Here is a 26544-nt window from a genome sequence, read left to right as displayed (position 1 = left end):
TTTAACCATATACATATTTTATTTATTTAATGAAAAAATGTTGTTTTTAAAGGTCGATAAGTATTAGGATATCATTATGCGAATGTGTCAATACATGTCACACAAATGGTTAACATTTTCAGATCCATGTTTCTGACTTACTTTCACTTTCCACTTCTGTTCCTTCTTCTAAAGCTGTCTGCTGGGGCCCCCTCTCTCCCTCCCTCCCTCCCTCCCTCCCTCCCTCCCTCCCTCCCTCCCTCCCTTCCTCCCTTCCTTCCTCCCTCCTTCCTTCCCTTTCTTCCACCCTCCCTCGGTCCTTTCCTCCATTTCTCCTTCCTCCTTTCTTTCCTTTTACTTTTTCTGGTTTTAGCTTTTCACTATAAAATTCTAAACATACACGAATAGAGAGGATAACATAATGAGCCCTTGTGTACCTAAGGTTTCAAGAATTAACACATTATTAATTCATGACCAAGCTACCTCCCACCCCCACCCATTTCCTCCTGCCACCACACAGTGAATTATTTTGAAACAGAGTCTAGACATTCTGGAATTTCATCTGTAAATATTTCAGTACGCATGTCAACAATGGACCCTTCTTACAAACAAACCACATTATCACACCTTAAATAATTAACATTAGTTCCTTCATACCATCAAACATGCAGTCAGTGTGCAAGTTTTCCTGATGATGTTGGGAAAAATGTATTTGCTTGTTCTAATCAGGGCCCAAGTTAGGACCACACCGTATCTGGTTAATAAACTGCTTGCAGTCGATTATTCTGCCTTTCCCCCCTTTTGCAATTTCTTTCTTAAAGGAGCTGCATCTTTTGTCCTGTGGAGGTTCCCATAGTCAGGATTTTGCTGTCGATTGGGTCCTCGTGGTGTAGTTTAACACAGGTTGGCACTTATTTCAACCTGCAAAAGACGAATTTTTCCGTTGCACTTCTCCTAATGTAATTCTTTAATTTTGGACATGACTTGTGTAAAGAAACTTGAACTATTCTAAGTTCTGTAAAAGGCAGGTCTAGCTGAACCTTACCCACAGTTGATCCTGAAGTAGTAAAAGCTTTCTTAAAAATCATCATTCAAACCTGCAAGGCCGTGGCACTAAACACACTCCAAGCTGTAAAGTGGCAAGTAACACCCCTTGTAGCATGTATTTTAGGTTGTCAGAAGTATTATTGGGAAATAAAGGAAGGTTACTTGATACAGTCCTTCTGTCTTTCAAGCCTGCTATTTGTAAAGAATGTGGTATGTAAAATGGCTAAGTATTCACCTTTGTTTTTCTTTTAAATGATTACTTGTAATATACTATTTACCTACTAGAGGCCTGGTGCATGAAATTCATGCACTCGGGAGGGGGGTTGGTCCTTCAGTCTGGCCTGTGCCCTCTCGCAGTCTGGGAGCCCCGCGATTAATCTCCCCGCAGAGGGAGGCCCTGCCCACTGCCGCCGGCCGGGTAGTCTGGGCCTCCCTCTTTGGGGGTGATCACGGAGCCCCCTGGCCGGTGGCTTGGGCCTCCCTCTGTGGGGCAATGGCAGGGGCCTCCTGGCCAATCACATCGCACCCGCCTTGGTGGTGGCAGTCAGTGCTGGGTTGCCGCGGCGCCCGTGACCCAGGAGGGACCTAGAGGTCAGCAGTTCAGCCCACTCGCCAGTCCCCACCCACCCGAGCCTGCTGCGCGCAGCCTAGCTTTCGGTTGTCCATTCGGTCATTTTGGATGTTACGGACCCTGGCTCTTTATATATTAGGATTTATTTATTTTTGAGAGAGAGAGAGAGAGAAACATTGATGTGAGAGCAAAACATCGATTGGCTGCCTCCTGTATGCCCCACCGGGCTCAAGCCTGAAACTTGGGCACAAGCCCTGAATGGGAAACAAACTGGCAACCTTTCCGTGCATGGAATGACGCCCAACCAACTGAGCCACACCGGCCAGGGCACTACATTTTAGTTTTGAGGTTGTTGTGTGGAAGTTCTGAATAGAATCCTGGTGAATAAGATGTTGATTAAATTCTGTAAGCATTAGCTGTGTAGCACAGAGTTGGTATTCAATACATTTCAGTTGTGTGAATGGGTGAATGAATGAATGACTCTTCAGTTTAAACTGGAATAGGAAAAAAATGTCCTGAGAAAGTGTGCACAATTGGAAACAAGTTTTATTTTTTTGTGATAGAAAATTCTCATCGAGGCTATGAAAAATGAAGGCTCACTAACACCTAGAGACTTTGCTTGGTTAGCTTTTGTCTCATTTTTTTTGTAATCTGAGTAAATACTTTTACAACGAGCACAGTTATGTACTGTAAGATTTAAGCTAGACTACAGTAGAAATTTCAAGTGATGCAACTGTCAAAATGGCTAAAATCAACAGCGGTGACATACCACGGGACACTGTGCAGTGATGGGCCGCCGTGGCGCTGATTTGCATTTCCCTGATGGCTCCTGACGTGGAACATCTTTCCATGTGCTTGTTTGCCATCTGTCTGTCCTCCTTGGTGCAATGTCTCTTCGTGTGTTTTGCCTATTTTCTAATTGATTTCTTTGCTTTTTAAAAATATTTTTGTGCATTCTTTGAGGGATGTGTGATTTGCAAATAATTTCCTCCGGTCTGGTTATCTGTCTTCAACTTCCTCACGGGGTCCTTCGCAGAGCGAAGGTTTTGGTTTTGGTGAGGTCCAATTTACCACCTTTTTCTTAGATGGATTGTCCTTGTGGTTTCAAGCTTAAGACCTCTTCATCTCGTCCTGGTCCCAGAGATTTTTCTCCTGTCTTTCCTTCTAAAAGTTTGATGGTTTTGCCCTGGCTGGTGCGGCTCAGTTGCTTGGGCATTGTCCCGTGCACCCAAGGGTTGCCGGTTCAGGTTGGGGCACGTGCCCAGGTTGCATGCTGGGGCCCCTGTGAGGGGTGTGGGGGAGGCAGTTGATTGATGTTTCACTTTCACATTGATGTTTCTCTCTCTCTCTCTCTCTCTCTCTCTCTCTCTCTCCCTCTCTCCTTTTCCCTTCCCCTCTCTCTAAAAATCAATTTTAAGAAATCTTAAAACATTAAGTATTATGTTTACATTTAACTCTGTGATCCATTTTGCATGAATTTTTGTGAAAGGTGCTTGCCAGGAGTAGGTTGAGGTTCCGCTTTTGGTCTGTGGATGTCCATTGTTCTAGAACTACTTGTTGAAACGCTATCCCTCCTCCATTGAATTCTTTTCACACCTTTGTCAAAAATCAGTCGGGCATATTTGTATAGGTCTCAGCAACAGGGATTCTTCCCACTTTGTTCTTTTTCAGAATTGCTTTGACTGCTCTAGGTCTTTCCCTTTCCATGTAAATTTTATAATAAGCTTATGTTTGCCTTAAAAAAATCTTCCTGAGATTTTTATAGAACTTGCATTGAAGCTATAGATCGGTTTGGGGAGAATTTGTCTATTATGTTGAGTCTTTTTAATACATGAACACAGTAGAGGCAGGACACTTATATAGATGTAAACAGAGAAGTATATGCTTCCTTGATTTCTTTCAATAGCATCTTACAATTTTCAGCAAAGAAGAACCTGTACATTCTTTGTTTTTGAATCTTTGTTGTAATCTAATTCTCAAACATTTCATGAGCACTATGTGCTAACACTGTAGTTGGTGCTAGAAATACAAAAATGAAATACAGTGAGTTTCAGAAGAGCAGGTGGTTTCAACCGACATTTTAGCTAATAGCAAAGAAGATAATGTTTCCCCCTCCAAAATAATGCAATTAAGTGAAATGTGAAGTGACGGAGACTTATTGTTGCTAAAAGAGCCACTGGCTAGAAAGAATGTTTGCGAGCCCAGGCTTTGGAGCAAGATGGACCTGAATTTCAAACCTAGCTCAGCCTATTGGCCATTTGACTTGGGGCCAGTTGCTTAACCTTTAGAAGCCTTATTTTTCTTATCTGTAAAATGGGATGTTAATGTTACTGACTTTTGAAGATTGTTGTAAAGATGAAAGCAAAACACGTGTAAAAACAGTTATCACAGTGCCTCCTGGCACCTGTCAGTGCCCTGTACAAGACAGCTCTTTTTATTGTTAATTTCATCTCAATATCAGAGCTAAGGGAAAAAAAAGACAGGGTAGGTGGATGAAGGAACAAAGGTTGACCTGGGGGTGGGGGTGGGGGAGAGAGAGGATATGAAAATCAAAGAGTGATTATTAAAAGAGAACATAGGGATTAGATTTTCAAGGAGTCTGGTATTTCCTGTTTTCCCATGGAGAACAGTAGGGATCAGTTAGTTTAAATTTTTAATTCTCTGCCTGGCTTCTCCCTTCATACCAGATATCGTCATTAGGCCCAAAAAGTCATTAAAGTGTTTAATAAGGTTATTAAATTGAATAACTGCTGCTGCTGAAGCAATTTTCATAGGAAATCCATAAGATTCGAGGTATGGAGCGCGGAGCTGTCCTCTGTGGCTGACAGGCTGTCAACATCCCTATGAAGGATGGTGGGCAGCGCCATGAGGGATGCGTCTAATTAAGAGATTATAGGTGAACCTCGGCTTCCTGGGTGTACCAGGCGTAGCTGGAAGCATGGCGGGACTTCACTAATTCCTTCTAATTGCAGGGCGGGGGAGGGGCGGCTCCTCTGAAGGACAGAATATTTTAAAATAAGTGTACTTTTATTACTTCCAAGTCCATATTTTAACTCCAACGAAGCAAACAAATTGTTGTCTGGTACAAGTCTTCGGGGACCCAAGTTATTGAAGCTATCAGAATGATTTTCAATTATTTCTATGTAAATAGGTGCTGCTGGAGTTCTTCAGGGCGCTCGGAAGCAGTTAGCTCGCATAGATCTTAAACATTGCTCCTGTAGCGCCTGCTGTTAATTGGCACACCCTTACCGGAAGGGGTTTGTTCAATTAAGATAAACTTTAGACCAGCTGCTAAATGACTTATCACTATTCATGACCTCCAGGAGCCCAAGTGGGTGAGGTTTTTATTTCAAACCAAAGTTTGATCTCATTTTTCCCCCCTGCAGGCCATTCATTCATTCATTCATTCATTCATTGCTGCAGGCTTTTATTTATTCACTAAGTGATATTAATAGAACCCATTGGCTATGCCAGGCATTCAAGTCCTACAAGACAGCCTAAGCTACCCTAAAGGAGCTTAGCATCTGATGGAGGAGGCCTCCGGGGGAATTACTGTGGTGAGTGGGACGGTGCCCGAGGTCTGCCCAGAGGCGGTGGGGGCTCAGAGGGGATGGAGTCTGTAAACCAGAGTGGATGAATCGGAGGATTTCTAGAGACTGAGTTGCGTTTTGAACAATGAATTGGAGTTAGCAGAAAATAAAAGAAGACAACGAAGAAGGAAGAAAAGCAGAAAGTGGGGCGGGGACAGCTGCCCAGGCGGAAAGAACAGCTTGTTCAAAGGCACGCAGGTGTGTGATGGCGTGTTGTGGATGCGCCTCGCCTTGGAGAAAAGCAGATGATCATGAAAGGCTCTACTGTGCTAGCCAAGGAGTTTGAACTTGATCTCGAAGGTTATCGGGCGGGTTTTGAAGGATGTTCGGGAGGAAGATGACATCATCGGATGTGTGCTTTGGAGCCATTTCTCGCCTTGGTGTGGGGAGTGAATTGGATTCAGGCCCAGAGATCAATTAGCAGCCCTGGCAGTCGTGTTGGGCAGGCGGCACTTGACCCAAAGTAGTAGCAGAAGGGGGTAGGGTGTGGGATCAAAGGCGGTGGATGTGGAGGACTCGGTCAGTGTGGATTGGGGCGGTGATTTACAGAGAGAAGTCTGGGGTAACTGGGTTTTTGGCTGGGGTTGCTGGGGATGAGATGGGGAACAGGGCGATGAGGGAAGGGTGGGACTTTGAAGTGGAGCCGTGTAGGCGAGAGGCTGGATACACGGCAAGAGGCCTGGGCTGGGATGGAGGTAGAATCATCAGCTCCCGCTGTGGCTTGAACCCGTGTTTGGTTGAGGTCACCCTGGAATTGCAACCGGGTGTGCAGAGGAGCAGCCTGGCTGGCTGTTGGGGCCACAGCAGCATTTAAGAGAAGAGGGAGGAAGGAAGTTCGCCATCCACAGAAGAGTGACATCTAGCACTCTAACCACCTTAGAGGTTTTCAGGATGGGAAAGGTGGGTGGAGTCTTAGCACCGTACTTAATTTGAGTGTGCATCTAACTGCATCCGGGTGTTTGTAGAAGTCGTTTCCCCCCCCAGCATGGCTGTAAAGTATGCATTCAACGCACCCTTCTCCCCAAAGATTAACGATTAGACTTAATGAGCAGTCACAAGGGTAGAGTCTGAGAATTCCAACCCACTGAGATGAGAGAGGGGATTCTTTACGAATTGGTGCCTCCCTTTCCTTTTACAAATAAGGAAGGGCTTGCTCCGAGGAAGTACTAGGACATTTTTAGGTCAGTCCGCATTTTGCTGAAAAATTACAGTGTTAGAGTGTTTGCTATTGGGTTCTTAATCATTTTTACTTAAAAAAAACAACAACCCACATACAGTTGGTTAACCTTTTCTTATTGCCGATGTTTGTATGAAGACCTCGGTGCTTTGGGTTTATAAGCAATCCCTTTATTTTTTTTTATTTTTTATTATTGACCCTATTTACCGATGTTTCCCTCTCTATGTAATCATACTTTACATAGAAAAGTATACTACTACTTTCCATTCATGTAGCACCTAATGAAAAACGTCCCAGTGTTTTCACCAGTATTTTATAATCTGAGTCTCCTAGTAAGACAGCTGAGGTAGGATGGACAGCCATTATTCCCATTTTCCAGATGTGGAAACAGAGGCTCGGGGAATACGTTCATCATTTAGGAAGTGGGTGGCAGAATTTCCCCCTAGTCTGGTGACCATAATTTCAGGGCTCTCCCCATGATGGGGGACATGCTACTCAATGCTTATATGTTAACAACTGGAAGTAGCAAACAAATAGGGAAAATAAGCCCTGATTTTTTCCAGAACGCTTTGTCATCCTTCATCATCCACTATGTTGAGTGGTCAGAGGTATGAGATGCTGTGGGTTTTACAGCTTAAGTTCAGAAACATTTTTTTAAAAAAAAAATCACAAGTTTGTAGCCAATTGACAAGTGTGTTTTCCTAGTTTTTGTTTTTGTTTAATCTGCGTAAAGGCCACTGGTTCAGGGGCAGGTGCACGGCTCCTGTTCATGTGGAACATGGAGCCGTTGGAAAGATTTAATTTCCCTTTGGGTCTATTTAAGGACTTCTGCCTCTCCGTGGAAAAACAGCTGCCAGCGCCCTGAGGGGGAGTGTGGCCCACATGTGACTTGATGACTAGGATCCTCTGGTTCAAAGCGGGGTCATCACCTTGTCAGCTGTGGGCAGCCTTCTGCCTTGCTCAGAGGGGAGGCTCTGCCCCCCCCCCCCCGCCCCCCCACATCAGGCACAGTGCCCTGGGCCCACAGTGCTTTTCGGAGCCCGTGAAAATGGTTTAACTTTGTTTTTTTTATCACTTAAAAATACACATTTTATTGACTTCAGAGAAGGAGGGAGAGGGGGAGAGAGAGAGAGAAACATCAGTGATGAGAGAGAATCATTGATCGGCTGCGTCCTGCACGCCCCACCCTGGGGATTGAGCCTGCAACCTGGGCATCCCGACTGGGAATCGAACCGTGATCTCCTGGTTCCTAGATCGCGAAGCTCAACCACGGAGTCATGCTGGCTGGGCTGTTTAAAAAAAAAATTTTTTTTAATCAGTACAATAAAATGAACTTTTAGGTCAAAGAAAAGGTTTTCATATATAATAGTAACATATTCATCTTTACGCCAGTGAAGTCATAAAGTCTGATTTTGAATATATTTTTTTTTTTTTTTGGAGAAGGGCCCATGAACGTCAGAATGCAGCCCTGAGTGTGTGGAGTGTTCGGAGGGATAAGTAAATGCTCTGGTCTTCTCTTCTATTCCTAGCCTGTTTGTCCTTGTGTTCATCGATTTACTGGTGATTGATTCATTCCTCTAAGACTGTGGATGTGTGAAAAGTACTCCAGGAAAATGACTCAGTCTCTCCTCCCCATACCTCTCCCCCCCACACACACACTCATAATCACACACACACACACACACACACACACACACACACGTACACACGTGAAATGTGGACAGACGGAGGGCCGGCTCCCTGGGTTTTGTTTCCGTTCCCATCTCTGGGCAGGAGGTCCTTTATCTTGACCGATCACGCTCATGCTCTACGGAATGGGGGTGATTGCTTACCGATTGTTTCTGTGGTGCCCCTCACATTTAGAAAGTGCTTTTGAGAAATAATAGCCAACCCATTTAGAGCATCACTATATTGTGACCTTGTTTTTATTGCCTCTCTGTCTTCGAATGACACTAAAAACACATGATGAGGACCTGTTAAAATAAGACTTTTCGGAACACGAACTCAGAGTCCTTATCTACTGAGGACACGGGGCGGGGAGGTCTCAAATGCAGGAACAAAGGGTGCGTTGTCTTAGAAGGTGAAGCCCGGTAGGTGGCGAAGGTTATTTTCAGGGAATGTGGGCTGTTTTTCTCCTTTCTAGAACCCTCTGTGTGGAGATTCTCATTTTGGTGTCTGCACCATAGGAGGGAGGTGCTCTGTCCAGAAAACCCCACAGCCTTTCTTCGGCTTCTGCCTGCCTCTCGGACGTGCCGAAGCAAAGCAGGAAGAAATGGCATAGGTTTCAGCCGCGGCGCCCCCTTTTCTAACCCGAAAGTTAAAATATTGAAAATTAAATTCCACGAACAAATTTATAATCACCAAGTGAATAAATTATACTTTAAAAATTTATCATGCCAAACATAATACATGTTTGTTTTACATTATGTATTTTTAAAATATATTTTTACTTATTTCAGAGAGGAAGGGAGAGGCAGAGAGAGAGAGAAACATCAATGATGAGAGAGAATCATTGATTGGCTGCCTCTTGCACGCCCCACACTGGGGATCGAGCCCACAACCCGGGCATGTGCCCTGGCTGGGAATGGAACTGTGACCTCCTGGTTCATAGGTTGATGCTCAACTACTGAGCCACGCCAGACGGGCAACATTATCATTTTAAAATGAAGTTTATCCCCATGAAGCTGGGGTGCATACACAAACTCATTGTCAGCTCTCACTGCTTGCTTTTCACTTGACCTTTGCTGCTCTTTCTGACCTGTGTTCTGGGAAGTGACGGGTCAGGCAGGGCCTATACTTTTAATTGAGAGAGATGAAGAAAGTAAGAAACCGGAGAAAAACGTGAACCTGCCTTGCATGATTAAAAATGAAGACCCCGTTTTTTTGTGTGTTTTTTTTTAAACATATTTTATTGATTTTTACAGAGAGGAAGGGAGAAGGATAGAGAGTTAGAAACATCGATCAGCTGCCTCCTGCACACCCCCTACTGGGGATGTGGCCGAAACCAAGGTACATGCCCTTGACCGGAGTCAAACCTGGGACCTTTCAGTCCGCAGGCCGATGCTCTATCCACTGAGCCAAACGGGTTTCGGCGAAGACCCTGTTTTAAGGTAGATTTTCTTCACTGTCTTCACCTAACCTTTGAGACTCTGCAGCAGCGCACCCAGCTTGGTATTGCATTATCTTAAAAATTACGTTTTGTGGCAAAAGAGTTCTTTTTTTTTGGAGTTTCTGTGGTGCCTGATTCATTAACTTCTTGTTTTTTAGGCTCATAACCACGTTGGTCAGAGCTCATTTCCGCTTTGTCCTCGCACAGTCATTGCTCTCATCTCTTCCCAGTCCTCCTCGCGGTCCTGAAACACTTTGTCTATGACGCCCTTACAGGAGTTCGTGAGTGTCTGGGTTCGAGACCCTAGGATTCAGAAGGAGGACTTCTGGCATTCCTACATCGACTATGAAATCTGTATTCACGTGAGTACGCAGTCAGTAGTAATTTTCAGTAGCAAATGTTTGATGGGATACTTGGATATACTTACAAAGTAAAGCTTTCTGAGTTCAAAGAACTGAATTTTAATGATCCCAACTAATGCTTGTACCTTAAGGGAAGTGTAATAAGATGGTTCCTAAACTTGAAAAATTTCTTATTTGAATTCCTTATTATACCTTTGTTCATATTAATACTTCATGAAGATGTGAATATTCCTAAAATTCACAGTTAAAGAATATTTATACCTCGTTAATGGTATTTATGATCTGTGATAGCGTATTTCCAGGTAAGAAGTATAGCGCTTGATAAATCTGTTTTGAGAGGATGTAGGGTTCTCTGGAGAGGAGATGTGCCGTGTTTCATAGGTAGAGTAAGAAAGTCGGAACTGGACATGTGCAACTATGTGCTAGATTCCGAGTAATCAACACAGTAACTAGCCGTGATGTTCTTTACTTGGAAATGGTGCTCTGTCATAATCTCTTGAGCAATGTCCTGGGTGTGTGGCCTTCTGGGATCCTCTTGAGCAGGGTCAGCAAACGTTCCCTGTGAAGGGCAGGCAGTACATGTGCTTAGCTCCGTGGGCGCCGCTGTCTCCCTCGACCCTCCTCGGCTCTGCCCTTGGAGGGAAGCAGCCTAAACCAGGCATGGGTGCATGAGTGCAGTTGTGTTCCAGTGACACTTTGTGTGTGAAGGTAAGTGGCAGGCCAGGTTTGGCCCGCATGTTAGAGTTTTATGGCCCTGATCATGAATGCGTCACTTTTCCCACCTGAGTTAGTCTGGGCTTTTCTCGGAAGCATAGCAACAGGCCCAGGTGTATCTGTGATGACAGCACAAGTGAAGTAAAATTTGGCCACCTTCACTCTTCCCATTGCAAATAGCTGCACTGGTATGCAGTATTGGACATGCAGTCACTAGCCATACACGTTCCTCCCTTTCTTCCTTCTTTCCAAGTTTTCCCAACTTAGAAAAACAATGTAAAAAACTCAGAACTGCTTGTTTTATTTTATTTATTTATTTTTTAATCCTCATCCAAGGATATTTTTCCCCATTGATTTCCAGAGAGAGTGGAAGAAAGGGAGGAGGGGAGAGAGAAAGAGAAAGAGGAACATCGACATGAGAGAGACACATGGGTTGGTTGCCTCCTGCACAGGACCCTACCAGGGTCGGGAAACCTGTACCTGCAACCTAGGTACATGCCCTTGATCAGGAATCAAACCTTCGACCCTTTGGCTCACAGGCCGACGCTCTAACCACTGAGGAAAACCAGCCAGGGCCAGACTGCTTTTTTGATGATTGTGTTGAAGGCCACTGCCAGGTTATACTTTGTATTTTGATATTGTCTTGGTTTTGCTCATGAAGTCACACCAGATGTAAATTCTGTGTGGGAAATTATGATTAAGCCTTTGAAAATGAAATGAAATTCTTGCCCTGGCATGTGTGTGGCTCAGTTGGTTGGGTGTCATCCTATGAACCAAAAGGTTGCCAATCCGATTCCAGTCTCAGGGCACATGCCCGGGGTGTGGGCTTCATCCCTGGTGGGGATGTGTGCAGGAGGCATCCGATTGATGTTCCACTGTCACATCGATGTTTCTCTCCCTCTCCCTTAAAAAAAAAGAAAAGAAAATGGAATTAAATTCTTCAGTTGCCTTTTAGCTTCCTCTAAAACATTTATGGGTCCTTGTCACATACTTCATGGTAGGTGTGAAATTTGATTTTCTCCAGGGAGTTAATGATGTGAATTCAGAAATGTCTACCGCGAGCCAGAAATGGTAGGTGCCACAAATATTGGGTGGTGTTCTGGTGTTTCTCTGAAATGCTAATAAATTGACAATGAAGAAATCTTGGCTTGGTAGATAGCAGACACAAGCAAATCGATTTAGAGGAACTTGGTAAACTAGTGATCTCAGTGTCGTCTGATTCTGTTGTACAATCCAGAGTCGATGGGGGGCGGGAGAGTCCTAGTCAGCCTCCCTCCCTCCCTAGTAAACCACCCTGATTGGATGATTATAAACATAGAGCTTTGCAGGTAGAGAAGCCAGCCTTGAACTCATTTAAATCAATCGTAAGGGAAATTATATCAGGCGACTCTGAAATCTGAGCATTTACTTGACATTTTGTTTGTTTATTTATATTTTATATTTTTTTACTTAGCATTTTAAACAAGTGGACTATAGAGGTGGGTAGTCTATGGTATACATTCTCCTGAGCTTGTTCTGCAAACGAAGGACTTCGAGGTAGACAGAGCTTTGGTGCAGGCACCCGCTGGATCTCAGTGGTTGGCATCCACCATGAATCTGAGCGGAGAAAGGGAAGGGAGTTGGAACTGACCCCGTGTGGATCTGAGGCGGAGCCCCTCAGTGGCTGGCCCTCTCCGGGGAGCAGCGCTGAGAGGACCCCTGCCCAGGCTTCTTAGGGCGCGTTCTGCTGTAAATGCCTGCTTTCTTCCTCCCCGGGGATCACCTCAGCGCGAGGCCCTGGCGTGCTGTGAAACTCACACATGGAACGTTCTTGTGCCACAGACTCCAGCACGTTTGGCTGCCCTGTTGTCAAAGATGAAGGGATTTAGACCAATCTTTCTTTTGGGGGCAGGTCTCTGAATGTAACCTCTCTGCAGCCAAGGTTTTCTGAGGAATACCGGGGACGCTCTCATATCCTTCCTGGGGGCAGTGTAAGAAGGAATGCAAAAGAAAAAAAAAAGAGAGAGAAAAGAAGGAACACACATAATCACATTTCCCAAGTTAAACAACTGCTGGGTATTTTTTAAATGATGCAATAATACTTTTTGAAATAATATAAGTCTTGGAGGCAAAGCATCTCTCATTTGGTAACATAAAGATTTTTAAACAGAAATTTGAAATAAATATAGAGAATAGAGATCTTCCGACAAAATCAACAGACAAATATTTGCCAGTCTCCTGTTACCCAAAGGAGAAGTGTTGCCATTTTGCTGAGGACAGGGACTCTGGAGGTGGCTTTTTCCGCATCTGCCTTAGGGTAGCTGGAAGGAAACCAGCATCCAGTAACGCATACTAAGGTTAATGGATGACATTTGCCAGGTGCTTGTTACCAGTCCTCACAGCCCCCCTGGGAAATAGGCATGCACTGGTTCACCCCTGTGTTACCATCCAGGGAACTGGAGTGGAAGTGATTGGCCCTCTGGCAGTGCCAGGACTGGAATTTGGGTCACCCATGAGGATGCCTGTCCCTGTGCCTCACACCCCTTTCTAACTCAGACTAGGTTCCCTCCCTCCTGCCAGAGAAGGGAAATGCTGTTCTCTTGTGTAAAATGATTTCAGGCCCTGGCCAGTGGAGCTCAGTTGGTTGAGCGAATGTCCCATGTACCAGAAGGTCGCTGGTTTGATTACTGGCCAGGTCACATACCCTGGTTGCGGGCTCCATCCCCAGTAGGGGGCATGCAGGAGGCAGCCGATCAACGACTCTCTCTCATCATTGATGTTTCTGTCTCTCTTCCTCTCCCGTCCTCTCTCTGAAATCAATAAAAACGTATTTGAAGAAAGTAGAAGTGATTTCGGGATTCCTGGTGATCTGTGTGATCTGTAGTGCAGGCCGTGTCAAGGTCATGACGGCTGCTGTGCTGTCATGTCAGGGACCAGGAGAAGGTGTCTCTAGTCCCCAGGGTTTCTCCAGCTGCTCGGACAGATGGCGGGTGTTAAAAAGCAGTGGATGACCCTCAGTTCTTACTGGTCATTTGTGCCTCAGGATTCGATTTTTATGATTCTTTTTTGAAAGCAGTGCTGATAGGTGGGCAGGAGGCTACTTCAGGACTCAGGGAGTGAATGGCTCGTCCCAGACAACATTTATGTCAGCTCAGCTGTCTTCAAATCTTACACATCACCATCATATTGATGGGTGATGTGTAAGATTTGAATCTGGTCTAAATGCACGTGTATTTTTGGGTTTAAAAATCCCATTTAAATAAATTTGGGGGCATATACTAGTAGTGAGTTATAGATGTAAAAAAAGCATTTTTTTCTCAAGTGAGGCTTATATTTTTCTTTTCTCTGAACAGACGAATAGCATGTGCTTTACAATGAAAACGTCCTGTGTACGAAGAAGATACAGAGAATTTGTGTGGCTGAGGCAGAGACTCCAGAGTAATGCATTGCTGGTGTAAGTGACTTAAAGAGTGTATTGAGGAGACTTTATTATTATATTCAGTCTTTAGAACTTTGATATGCATGAGATATAAATTATGAGGGATTTTATAGGCATTCTTGATTGTAATGATAGTTTTAGTTAGTTTTGTGGTTACGGCATCTGAATTCAACATTCATCATTTGAATTCCACCAGCTTTCATGGGTATTGATCATGAAAGGCCTCAACAATGTTTAAAAATGGGGTTTTCTTTAAGTTAATATTCTCTTATCCTTATTATATAACTACCTATGTAATATATAGTCACTGTGTGGTGATTATTACGTGTAATTTGCTTTCACGGAGGGATTTCTGTAACTAAACCACCCTAATTGGATGATTATAAACATTTTTGTTTCTTTCTCATTAGACAACTGCCGGAACTTCCATCTAAAAACCTATTTTTCAACATGAACAATCGCCAGCATGTGGACCAGCGGCGCCAGGGCTTGGAAGATTTCCTCAGAAAGTAAGTGTGCAGAAAAGGGCTTTGCAAGAGCTGGGTGTCCTGTGATCAGGGAGGGAGCACAGTACTGTCTCTGAGATCCTCATCATCGGCTCCGGAGCCAACCTCAGTCGTTCATTTCCTGTATTAGGGCACCACCTTGTGGCTGACATCTGATGGTGCCTATTAGGGACCAAATCTAGAAAGAAAACAATGAACTAATTGAGTCTGATGATAAATAACAGGGTCCCTTAAGCTGTAAAGCAGAGCCAAATTACTTGGGAGTGTAGCTGACAAAAGTAAAAACTTCCAGGAAACAGATGTGCCTTATTAAAAAGGCACTTCGTAAAAACTGTCTTGATTTACAACAGTTGGATTGATGGACAAAGATCCGCTTTCCGGTGGGCTGCTAATGCCCTTCTGGGTTCCTCCACTAATAAATGAGTGGTTTCACTCCACTCTTTGGAGGGACTATAGGTAAGGGGGTGTTAGATAGTCTCAGTGGGCTATTGACTCCGGATTACGTGGTGATGGGAGGTACTGTAGCGAAGGCGACTTAAATTCACACTACTATAATTTCTCTCCCCCCCGCCCAACACTGGAATTCCCATCCCATGGGACAGCACATTGGTTTGCACACAGACTCTGAGGCCAGCCTGCCTGGGTTCAAATCCTGGCTCGGTCACTTATTAGCTGGGAGCTTGGGCTTACCTCCTCTCTGCCTGCGTTTTCCCATCTGTAAAATGGAGTCCATAAGAGCTCCTACTTTATAAGATTGCTGAGAGGATTAAATGAATTAATGAGTGCAAAGCGCTCACAGCAGTCTGGCATATGACATGTGGTATCTAAGTATTGGCCATTGTTTGTTGGATGCACTTAGAAATGAGATAGCTTTGAGCTAATTTTGCTAACTTCTTACTTTATAGATAAGAAAATAGGCTGAGCCACACGACTACTGGTTAGGGGGCAGAGCCCAGTCACCTGGACTCTCCTTTTCTACTCGCTTCAGGATCTGAAGTAATCTCGTTTTGAGGTCACTGCATGGCCCCTTAGAGCTAGCCTGAGATAATATCCTGCCTTCTCTCCATGTGGCCATTCATAACCCGTGTGGGTGTTAAGTATGCCCAGGAATATTAATACTTATTTCTATTAGGTTGATAGAGCGCCTTTCCTTTGAAGGGGTCATGGAGACATAAAGAAACATCCAAGATTATAAACTGGGCAGGGGGCGGGGCCTGGCCAGTGTGGCTCAGTGGTTGAGTGTCGACCTATGAATTAGGAGGCCAAGGTTCAATTCCCCGTCAGGGCATATGTCTGGGTTGCAGACTCGATCCCCAGTGTGGGGCATGCAGGAGGCAGCCAATCCTTGATTCTCTCTCATCATTGATGTTTCTCTCTCTCTCTCTCTCTCTCACTCTCTCTCTCTCTCTCCTCTCACTTCCTCTCTGAAATCAATAAAAATAAAAATAAATTGAGGGGGAAAGAAAAAGAAGCTAGAAAAATAAAAATGACGTGAGATCAGAAGACCTAGTACTGAGCCGGGACCTGGGAAAACATTACAGTGAGGTTCTTTTGGGCTTGAGAGAACAAAGACCTGGTCCAGTGATGTCTGCCCCTTCCCCTGGGGGACAGCTCCGATTTTAATGGCCGCCTGTCTGAGACCCAGGTGGCTGATGGCCTCTCCCTTAAGATGGGGCCCTGCAGCCCACGGTGGCAGAGTGGCCTGTCACTCCGGGTGCTGCTCGGGGAAGCTGCAGACGGGCCATTCCTCGTGAGGCCTGGGCAGGGACAGCCAGATCCCGCAGCCAGCCCTGGGGAGCTACTTGTCTTCTGTCGAGGGGACTCCTTTTGTGAGGTCACCGGACAGCATGGGTCTCTGTGTTTATGTTGCTGGTTGATCGCAGGGCATGCATCTCTGGCTGGGAATCTCTTCATTGTTTTGAACATGACCTGTTCTTTCTCAGTTGATTTTACCAAATCGGCGACACAAGTGAGTGTCATTCGGCTACAGTGGGTGACGCTTGCCCTGGGTTATTTTTGCGAACTTTGTCGTTTGGCTGCTTGTTGATTGAAACTTTTTTTTCTTTAAAAAAAATACATTTTAATTGATTTCAGAAGGGAAGGGAGAGGGGGAGAGAGATAGAAACATCAGTGAGGAGAGAGAATCATTGATCAGCTGCCTCCTGCACACTCCCACACTGGGGATCGAGCCCACAACCTGGGCATGTGCCCTGACCGGGAGCCTGGTTCCTAGGTTGACACTCAACCACTGAGCCATGCTGGCCGGCCGGGCTTGTTGACTGAATTTGACGCAGACTTCACAGTACAGAGTGTCCTGGATGAGGAGCTCGACGAGCTGGGCTCCGGGTCTCCCTTGAGTCTTGGCTCCTGATTGTCTTCTGGCTGTGTGACCGTGGGAAAGTCACTTCATTCCTTTGAGCCTTGGTTTGGGGGGGCTATAGTGTTACCCACGCATTGTCGACCTCACTAGAGGTTGTGTCGTTCAAATGACGCATCCGAGGAAAATCTGCTTAAGTGACTACTTTGGGCCGGGCTGGGGCCTGGGGATACCGGACCGCACGAGATGGACATAGTCCTGGTCCTTTTGAAGCTTCCAGTCGAGTGGGGAAGCACTAAGTGTGTATCGGGGGATGGCCGGATTCATTAAAACTGGATCCTCAGCCAGAAGTCGAATCATAGAACAGGCACCGAGGTCTCTTGCGATGTCATTGCTCCATAGTCTCCCAGCTGATGGTGCTTCTCTGTGGTTTGGACCTGAAGAAAGCAAGGAGTCTAGCACCACATGGTGGCTTCAGGCCTGACCTAAATGTGCCCCCGCCACACACACCTTTCTGTGTTCCTCAGATTCTCTCCTGTGCTTTGCCCGGTTTGCATAGGTGACAACCGTCCGAGTCTTTGGCGCCCCTGGTGTCCCTCAGCTCCAGCCGCTTTGGGAACTGGATCTGACATACCCCTTGGCCGCTCGGCAGTGTGTCCCGTCCCCGGCTTGGTACCCGTTATTCACGGCCCCCCTCGATGGCCGGCACCTCGTTTGTTTGTAGAACGCTTAGGACGTCGGGAAGGAAGCCGCCACAGCATTAACTAGGAAATAGGCTCGTGTGGTCGATTTTCAGCCTGCATTTAAAAATCTGTGTTTATGCACGTTTTGAAGTGATGCACCAAGGGCACGTAACATGTTCAGACCCTTCGAAACCCGAATGTCTTCGGGCATGTGTGTGTATGTAACGTAGCAGCGTTTTTCACTTTAAGGACATTGGACAAACAATTCCTATTTAATAGCAAACTACACATCCAGGTCCATCTTCATGGGGGAATTGGTAAGTTGTCTCTTTCACCGGGTGCCAAAAAAAGAATTTGTATCGTTTATCGAACACTTGCTGTACGTATAGCTTTCACATGTTTTTATCTCAGTATCGGCAATAATGTAATTTCCTGGTCTCGATGTTACAGACAAGGAAATTATAGGAAAGGTGGAGGCACTGTATTTCAGGTAGAACTCTTAAAGGCTAGTTAAATTTGGTCAGTATGATTGTGAGATTTTTCAAGTATATTTAAATATATTTATTTTTCCTCAATCTTGGCTATAATCTCCCTTTTGGACTCCTCCTCCCCCCCCGGATATTTATAAATTGTAAGTCATTTCTACAAATCGTTATGGCAAAAAATAGACTAAAATTATAAATTCCGTTGGTAAGACTCCACCTGTGAAAATGGCACTCCTACTAGCTTTTACGTTTGATTGATGTCACAAATGGGAGCAGCCCTCCTGTACTGAATTCACCCCGTTCATCCAACTACACGGACCTTACAATGGAGGCTTTTGTATTACAGTTTTGTATTTCTTTAAAATTAAAGGAATATTACAGTGTTGTTTTTTTTTACCAAAGGATACCATGGAAACACTGTTAGTTACACACACACACACACACACACAGTTTATATGTCGTTGTGTTCAGTAGAGGGCACCACAGCACAGTTCATGAATGCCTTCAAAGAAGATTTGTGGGCTTTATTTTTTCTCATGGTAAGAGGTAAACAGGCTGAATTAAAAAAATTTCCCCCCTACATCAAACTGCTCACCTTCCACGGGCGATACAGATGTGTGGGTATGTCATTGTGTTGGGCACAGCAGACCCCAGGCGCCCTGAGGTGGGTGCAGTGATTTTGCATAGCGATATATTGTTCTCAGCTGGACCGATATAGAATACACCTGATAAAGTCATGTGGAGGAAAACCAGATTTTCCGACTGCATCCAATTCGAGGGAAAAACAGGTTTTGCTTTGTGTAGTTTCATGTTCTTGTGGGGGAAAGGAATAACTGTCGACTCATGTTGTAAACAGCTTTTCACAAATTCCTGCAACATTCTGGAGGCCATTTTTTGTTCCTTTTGTGTAAAGGCCTGAACATTGTATGCATTTATTTTTATGGAGGCTTATAACGATGACATTTTATTGACTGTTTTACAAAGTACTCTCTGTATTAAGTTTGAAGTTGATTTACTGCGATTCGATTTGTTTGTGGAAAATGCGGCGCAAATATGACTAAGGTAAAAATAGGATTTAATATTGTGGTGATGGCAGTCACAACGCTCGCTGATACATATTAAGCCAGATGTAACGTTAAATGAACTAGTCATGCTCACCGAACAGGGGAGGCGGGGGTGGGGTTGGGTGGGGAACACTCTCCACTGTTGGTATTTTTAATTTTGGAAGGAAATATCTCACTAAAGATAAAAACCATAAATATATTAAAAATTATTTTTTGGATGTTTAAAACTCATCCCCGTGGAGCACAGTGCCACACATTTAGCCAGCCAGGCCGAGGAAATGAAAAAGCCCAGAGGTGGTAGCAGATGTACCGATTTTGGGGTTCCCTCCCCAGCCACACGCTTCTCTCACTTTCAGAATCGAGAGCTGGGTGTGCCCGGCTCCCTCTCGCTCTTCAACGGTGTGTCCTCCAGATGGCAGTCTCCAGCAGAAAACGCTGAGAAATAATGAGTCTAATGTACAGTAAAATTGGAAATTGAATTATAGCTCAAGAAAAAAGACAGTAGCCTTGAGGTCCCGACGAACCTGGGCCCCGATCACTTTTGTTTGCCGTACCCATGTGTGAGGTTACCAGCGAGTTAATAACCGCGCCTGAGCAGTTCAAGGCTCAGTAGAATTGCTTTAGACATGAAATAAAGCTAAAATGAATTTGTGTCCAATATCATTGGCATTAGTGCTCATTACTTTTGCGGGGTAATGCCTTGAACCATCTAAAATCAATTTTAAAGATTACCTATTATTTTATAAAGAAAATAAAACACATTTCCACCAGAAACAAAGCGGTACGTGTAATCCTATGAACAGTTCCTTGTGCCACGGCTGGCAGGAAGCACTCCGTTCAAACTTCCCGGTGAATTCAAGTTCCCGTCAGTGGGTCATGGCCGTATACTTCTCCTCCAGAACTGCGGGATTTAAAACAAGAGGGGCAAACGTCTGTAAAGGTGGAAAACCTCCAAGAACAGTAAGAGGAGTTTGCCACGTTCCGGCCTGTACTTGGTACATGAGTCTTCACCATGGGATATGGAGGGAGAGGACGTGTTAGCTGCTTCGCCTGAGATTTTGCCTTTTAAAAAGCGCAGCCGTTTTACCTTTTTCTTCCTCTCGGTCAGTAAAGAGTATTTCCTTAAGCTGCATTGGTAAGCCTGTTGCGGCCTAGAGGATGGCTGCTCTGTGCTGTGGGAACTGCGCCTTTCTAGACGTTGGCCTCCTTGAACAAAGAATTCTGTTCCATTTTGCAGGAAAGGAAATAGTCTAATGTCCTTGGACTTTAAATTAACGATGAATGACCAAGAGAGATGTGCTTTTTCTAGTCACTTGTTAAAAAAATGCATGTATGAACAATCCCTTCTTGGGCACAATGATACTCGGGGTTTAGTATTTTAGTTTCGTCTCCTCCTACAACTGGTGTTAGTATCGCATCATGATGTCATTACTGAATATGAACAGAGACAAAGTTATACGTAAAAGTCTTTGCTAAAAAGTTAAAAAACAGTTTTTATTTACACGCGAGGGTGTCCTCGGCAGAGAAAACACTTTCACCGGTGGTGTGAACCTGGGCACGCGCAGATTCGGCTACGGGCCGGTGTTTGCTCCCCCCTGCCGTTCTGAGGGGCTAGTTGAAATCTGTACTCTCTTTGTTCCACTGAAGATTTTGGGAGAAATTTCTAGTCAATCTTAGGTATTCAAAAAAAAAAAAGCCAGCTCTCAACTGAGCCCTTGTAAACTTGTACAGAAGCAAAGCTGTGTTTTTCCAACAAAGAGATGACTTTTTAATAGAACTTTTAATGGTAGTTGAAAGTTTTGATGTGTCCTGACAGCCTCGCCCATAAAGATCACAGGATGGACATGCTGGCTGGCAGTAAAAAAAACTGTTTTAAGTGGAATACATTTCTATGACTCCATAAGCAAAATATTTCCGTAATTAATCCACATGGCCATAACAGATGGTTACACTGGAGAAATGTCCTTGAAGTTATTCTTTTAACAGATGTTCCTAACCATCAGCTTCATGTTTTTACTCACCTAAATTTCCAAATAATTGAATAGAAGTTAACATATGCTTTCATCCCTTTAATAGGCAGAGAGCATCATGGATGCAAAGTTTGCCACAGTCGAGAGATGACTTCGGATGTCTCTCCCTCTCCTGCCCTATAGTTGTTCAATCCCGTTCGCCGACGCTCTCTCCCGTTTCCTCTCACCCAGGGTCCTGCACAACGCGCTCCTGCTTTCAGACAGCAGCCTGCACCTCTTCTTGCAGAGCCATCTGAATTCAGAGGACATCGAGGCGTGCGTTTCTGGGCAGACTAAGTACACTGTGGAGGAAGCAATCCACAAGTTCGCCTTGATGAACAGGCGCTTCCCTGAAGAAGATGAAGACGGGGAACAAGAAAACAACATAGATTATGGTTCAGAAAGGTACTTCCTTGCATTTCCACCTAACACCTACGTATTTATAGAACACGTAGCACACACATGCCTGTGTAGGGGACATCTACACACACTGGCCTCTTTTTGTTGATGTCATCCTAAGATAATGAAAAAATTAATTGACTGAGATTTTATTGAGTTGTGACAGCTCATCATAGTAGTCTTCACACACACCTCCACACTGAATTAATGAATGCAGTAGAAATTCAATTATCTGCATTCTGATTATGTGACTTTCATTTAGTCAGACTTGAATTATTCGCGTTTAAATTATCTAGCTAAAAAAATATCCAACTGCACTCCAAATGGCTAATTAAAAGTCCAAATTTCCTGTCTCTCTTTGTGACTGGAGATAATTAAAGTTCTCCTCTGTTACTCAGGCTTTGAGTGTGTTGTGAAAACCAATTTCCTCTTTTTATTATTTTCCCCCCTCTCTTCTTTTCCAGTTCATCCTCCGGGTTTGGACACAGTAGCGATGACAGCAGTTCACATGGGTGTAAAATGAGCACAGCTCCGCAGGAATCCTGAAAAAAGAATTCTAACGTGACCATCTTAGGAATAGCAAATTATGTCCAGTCATAGAGGAGAAAGCTGGCTAATGACATATTTTTACCTAAAGCTCACTGTCATGATATGAGGTACTTAAATTCTCCACGACGTTGGGTTGTTTATTCATGCTGTTTTCATGTTGTCTCATTTTGGCTAAGCTGCCGTAAAAAGCTAAAGGCCTGTGGTTGCAACCCTCTCCTTTGTAGGCCAACATTATTGGTAAAACAAGATCCTGCCCTCGGAGGACATGGCTTATATGTTTAAAAAAACACACACAACAAAAAACCTGGTTGGTTTTACTGAATTTGAAAAGATAGGTAAATAGTTCGCATTTAAAAGCCAGACAGTGGGTTCCTTTTTGAATCAGCGGGGCAGTGTTATCGTAAACACAGCATGTATGAGCTTAACCACTCTGAAGACTGACAACCGAGACCAGACGGCCTCGCTCAGACATGTGGCTGCTATTTTGTGGGTACCTCCCCCGCCCTGGGAAGACACTTCGCTTTTGGGTGTTTGAAATCTTGTAAGAGAGTTGAACCTTTCCAGTATTCTATTTCCCATGTAGATGGGGAAGGGTGTCTTAGGAACAGACATGCTAAAATAATGTTTACATCCCAGACAAAACAGAAACAGGGCCAGTGACTTTGCTTATACCTGCAATATGTAGATTAAGAAATACAGTTTCATTGTCCAAAAAATCAGCTTTAACACATGGTTTCTGGAGACAGAGCATTTGTTTTCATTATCGTTGTGGAATTAGAATTACAGGTTAATGATTTATTTTCTGACTAAATATGCAGTTTCCTATCACTAGATAACTTTCTCAGTGGTGGTTACTTGTTACTTATCTTTAAGTTAGAAGTAGGCTCTTATACAAATATATTTAATGTTATCAGTAAGTATTCCCATAATTTAGAAAAGGATATAAAAATTAATTATTCATTTTTTTAAAAGCCCTTTCTTTTTAGGTAGCTTCCAGAGGATTGGTATAACTTAAAATAATTCAATAAAATATTTTTTTTTTAAAAAAAATGGCCCAAAGAGAAAACATCTTAAAGTACATTGAACTTCAAATTTCAGACGAGACAGCATTTTCTTGAGATAATTACCCGAGCGTCTTCCCTGTTGAATGGTACAAAATATCTCTGAAACTAACAGGAAGATATTTTTACATAACTGGGATAACTTGTTGCTTTAATTAAATGTTACCTCACCTCATTTTAACTAGGGGTTTAAAAGTTACTGTATTATTAAAAAGTCTTTGAAATGCTTGTAACTAAGAAGCAATAGAAAAAAATTAAATTTAGAATAAGAATGATTCCATACTTTCTCCTTTTTGTTTGGTCTAAAACATTATTGAACGTATGTAAATATTGTGATTTAATGGATTGTATCTTATTACTTTGTCATCTAGGACTCATTATTTTAATACAGAAAAAAAGAGGTTTAGCAATTTCTTTTTACCTTGCCAACACGTAAAGTTTACCATCCCGTCATTTAAGAGCGGATCCCAGCTCCTCGACGATATGTATTTGAATCACATTATTTCTGTTTTTTCAGCAGTTTTGAAAAGGATGTATATATGCTACCAATTGTCATATTATTTTTAGATGATGTAAACAGCCATCAAAATGGATATTAAGTAATGCCTGATACTGTGGTATGCAAACTTCACGAGATCACCGTTTTCACATTAAACATGAAAAAAAAAAATCAACTTTATTGTGTTGGCTCACTTGTTTCATACGAGAATGCATTTCTTCTGACTTAGACCTAAATTCAGTGTGTTTCTGAATGATCGGTACATTTTTTATGAAGAAGTTGGGTAAAGTTTGCTTTAATATTCACTCTAGTTGTACGCATTTGAGCTTTGGTTTGGTTGTTCTGATATCTCAGCACCATTAGCGCTGAGACTCAGCAGCTGAAATATTTAGGTAACTTCAACCCCAATGGCTTTTGGCCTTGTTCGAGTCTCTTATTTTCCTCTGGCATCTTTTTATAAAGCTTTCTTTAGGAAAAGAAAATGATTACTTAAGTAACTAAACTAAACAGAATAGATGTTTATTTAAAACTATTTCTAATGTAACTTAAATTTAAAAAATTCTAATCCTGGGTGATTTATGATTTATATACATTAAAACTGTATTTCCCTGCCTCATTCTGGAAGTGTAAACTGTTCACCTACAAAGTCGGTTTGTGTGTGTTGTTTGGGAACTGGTTTTATACATAACCCAAAGGGGTCAACAGGGAAAGCCAACACCTGTTACTTACGGCCTCTTTTAAAGTCTCACTTGGAAGAAAGTGATTTAAATTCCAGTTCAGATTTCAAGTTTTAAAAATTACTGAGGAAAAACAGAGGTGTTTAAGTAGTGATGTCCCTTAAGATATTAAATATCATGCAGGAGCTTTTCAAGCCTAGTTCACATTTTATTGAATAATTAAATACAAACAAGTGATATGCAATAACCTTAAAATCTCTTTTATGGCCATTAAGAATTTAAACAAATTCATTTAGCCTCGCCACAATTACCGTTATATCCAACAGTAAATTGAATGTTGTTTTGAACTCAATTTATGTTTTATTTTTGGTGCCTTAAGGATTCATCATTATTGAGCTTCTGTGGTGTGAATAAGGGTTCAGTATTTCAGCTATCAGGGAACAATGCCTTTCACAAAAGGCCTCTAAAATCTTAAGACAAAAATAACAAAACAAAAGCTTATTCTGTTTCAAAATAGTTTTCCTCTCAATATTTAAATTCCTTAGTTGGTATCCTATGAATACAATGCCGCATCTTCTTAATGGAGGAAACAATCCCGGTACAATTTTCTGCTTTTGTTTGGAATACAGACGTTTTGTCACTTTATTATAAACACATTTTCAATGACAAAATGCTTTCTGAAATTAGTTACTGCAATTTGACATTCAAAGCATAGATAACAATTTTCTTTGCAAATAAAGGTCATAAGAAACGAACACATTTTAATAGAGTGGAGTCCAAAAACGTTAGAAGGATGTAAGTAAATAAGCAACCATTTCTTTAACGTTTGAAATATTTACAAAGGATTTTGGCCCTATTCTTTGCCGTTTGCATCTCACAAAAAACGAGTCACCCTTGTCCCTTTAAGTCAGACACAATTGCTCTTCAGTCTGGCTGGAAACTTTCTAGGTCCTAGTGATGAGCAGTGCATTGGCCACTCATTTATTTTAGCTGCGAAAACTCCAGGGTAGTTAATGACGCTTTTCTTTTTCTCCAAAATTCCAAAGACGTCTTTTCAAAAGATATAGAGGAAAAGAGGGGGAAAAAAATACCCAAGCTACAATTTCCGCTGGACCTAAAGGCACTATGCAGATGACTTATGCTAAAGAGGAAAATACCCTTTCCCGCCGACGAGAAGTGTAGATTCCTCCCGAACCCCACACCGCTCGTCTTTGCTGCTGGACGCCCGGCACGGGCCTGAGTTGCGGTGGTGTTTTTGCTAGTTTCTTACCTCCGGGCCTTCTTTATAGCTCTGCCCCCGCCCCACCGGCGGAGGCGCTCCCGCCGCGGCCCCCCGGCCGCCTGTTGGCTGCGGCCCCCGCGGCTCGCGCACACGCCCCGCGCCGCGTCCCGCACACGCGCGCTCCCGCCTCCTCCCTCCCGGGCGGCTCCGCCGGCGGCGGCGGCTGGGTGGCAGGTAGCGAGCCAGCGGCCTCGGTCCGGTAACCCATGGCAACCACCCTGGTAACCCATAGCAACTGCGCTGCAGAAAGAAAGGGAAGAAAAAAAAAAAAGAAAAAAGAAAAAAACCCGGGTGGAGGGGGGAGGCGGGTGGTGAGTGGGAACAACAACCGCAAAAAGGCAGCGATTTACAGCGCAGCCTGCAGCGCCCTCTCGCCTGCCCCACCTGCTGCAAACGTGGGCCCGCGAGGTCCCCGTCCCCGCACGGAGATGACAGCTCCGGCTGCTTAGACAGAACGAAAAGAATGTACCGAGGGGCCTGGGGGGACCTGGGGGGGCGGGGTTGGCGTGGGGGGAAGCCTGTGCTGGCCGTGACCCTCGGGCCGCCGGAGCGTGGTTCCCAGGGCCCGGCTGCGTTAGTGAGCGCGCAGGAGCCGGGGCCCCGCCGCCCGCAGGGGTTTCCCGGACGGCGCGGTGCGGGCCGGCGGCGCCGGGTGGAGGTGGGAGATGGGGGGAGGGAGCGGTGGCGGCGGCGGCCTCTCCGGTCTCGGGCTGGCCCGAGTCTTTGTTCTGCAGATGCCAGCGCGGCGCTGCTGCGGGCCCGGCCCCGCCACCCGGCCCGAGAGGTGTGGGTGTGGCTGAGGCTGGAGGGTCCGCGCAAGTGCCCCGGGGTCGCGGCGGGGCTGGACGAAACCCTCGCGCCCCAAATGTTTTCTATGCGCACGCACCACACCCATCAATCAGTTAACCCGATTCTCCTGTAGTCTTCCCAGGACCCTAAAGCCTGCAGGGCGGACCTGCCAGTCGCTTTAACCCGCTCCCTCCCGGGGAGAGACCAGCCCCTAGCCCACGAAACCCGGGTTTCAGCTTGGGTTCCATTGGAATGGA

At 44.3% G+C, this 26544-nt stretch overlaps 1 protein-coding gene across 5 annotated transcripts in view; it reads left to right on the top strand.

The window, feature by feature from the left end:
* SNX10 (sorting nexin 10) overlaps window positions 1–23013 on the top strand; it is a 54674-nt gene extending 31661 nt beyond the window's left edge. For 4 of the 5 annotated variants that reach the window (XM_079786404.1, XM_079786406.1, XM_079786407.1 and 1 more), the window contains 5 exons: window positions 9749–9835; window positions 13882–13982; window positions 14378–14476; window positions 21224–21436; window positions 21895–23013. In XM_079786404.1, the coding sequence (XP_079642530.1) occupies window positions 9749–9835; window positions 13882–13982; window positions 14378–14476; window positions 21224–21436; window positions 21895–21976 (582 nt within the window). In that variant the 3' untranslated portion in view covers window positions 21977–23013. Of the gene's footprint in view, window positions 1–9631; window positions 9836–13881; window positions 13983–14377; window positions 14477–21223; window positions 21437–21894 lie in introns of all 5 variants that reach the window. The other variant, XM_079786408.1, reaches the window with a different exon arrangement.
* The last annotated feature ends 3531 nt before the right edge of the window (window positions 23014–26544 follow it).

Source organism: Cnephaeus nilssonii, assembly GCF_951640355.1.
Source record: "Cnephaeus nilssonii genome assembly, chromosome: 12".
Classification (NCBI taxonomy): domain Eukaryota; kingdom Metazoa; phylum Chordata; class Mammalia; order Chiroptera; family Vespertilionidae; genus Cnephaeus; species Cnephaeus nilssonii.
Note: the sequence above shows the minus strand (reverse complement) of the source record. Positions and strands in the feature narration are given on the sequence as shown.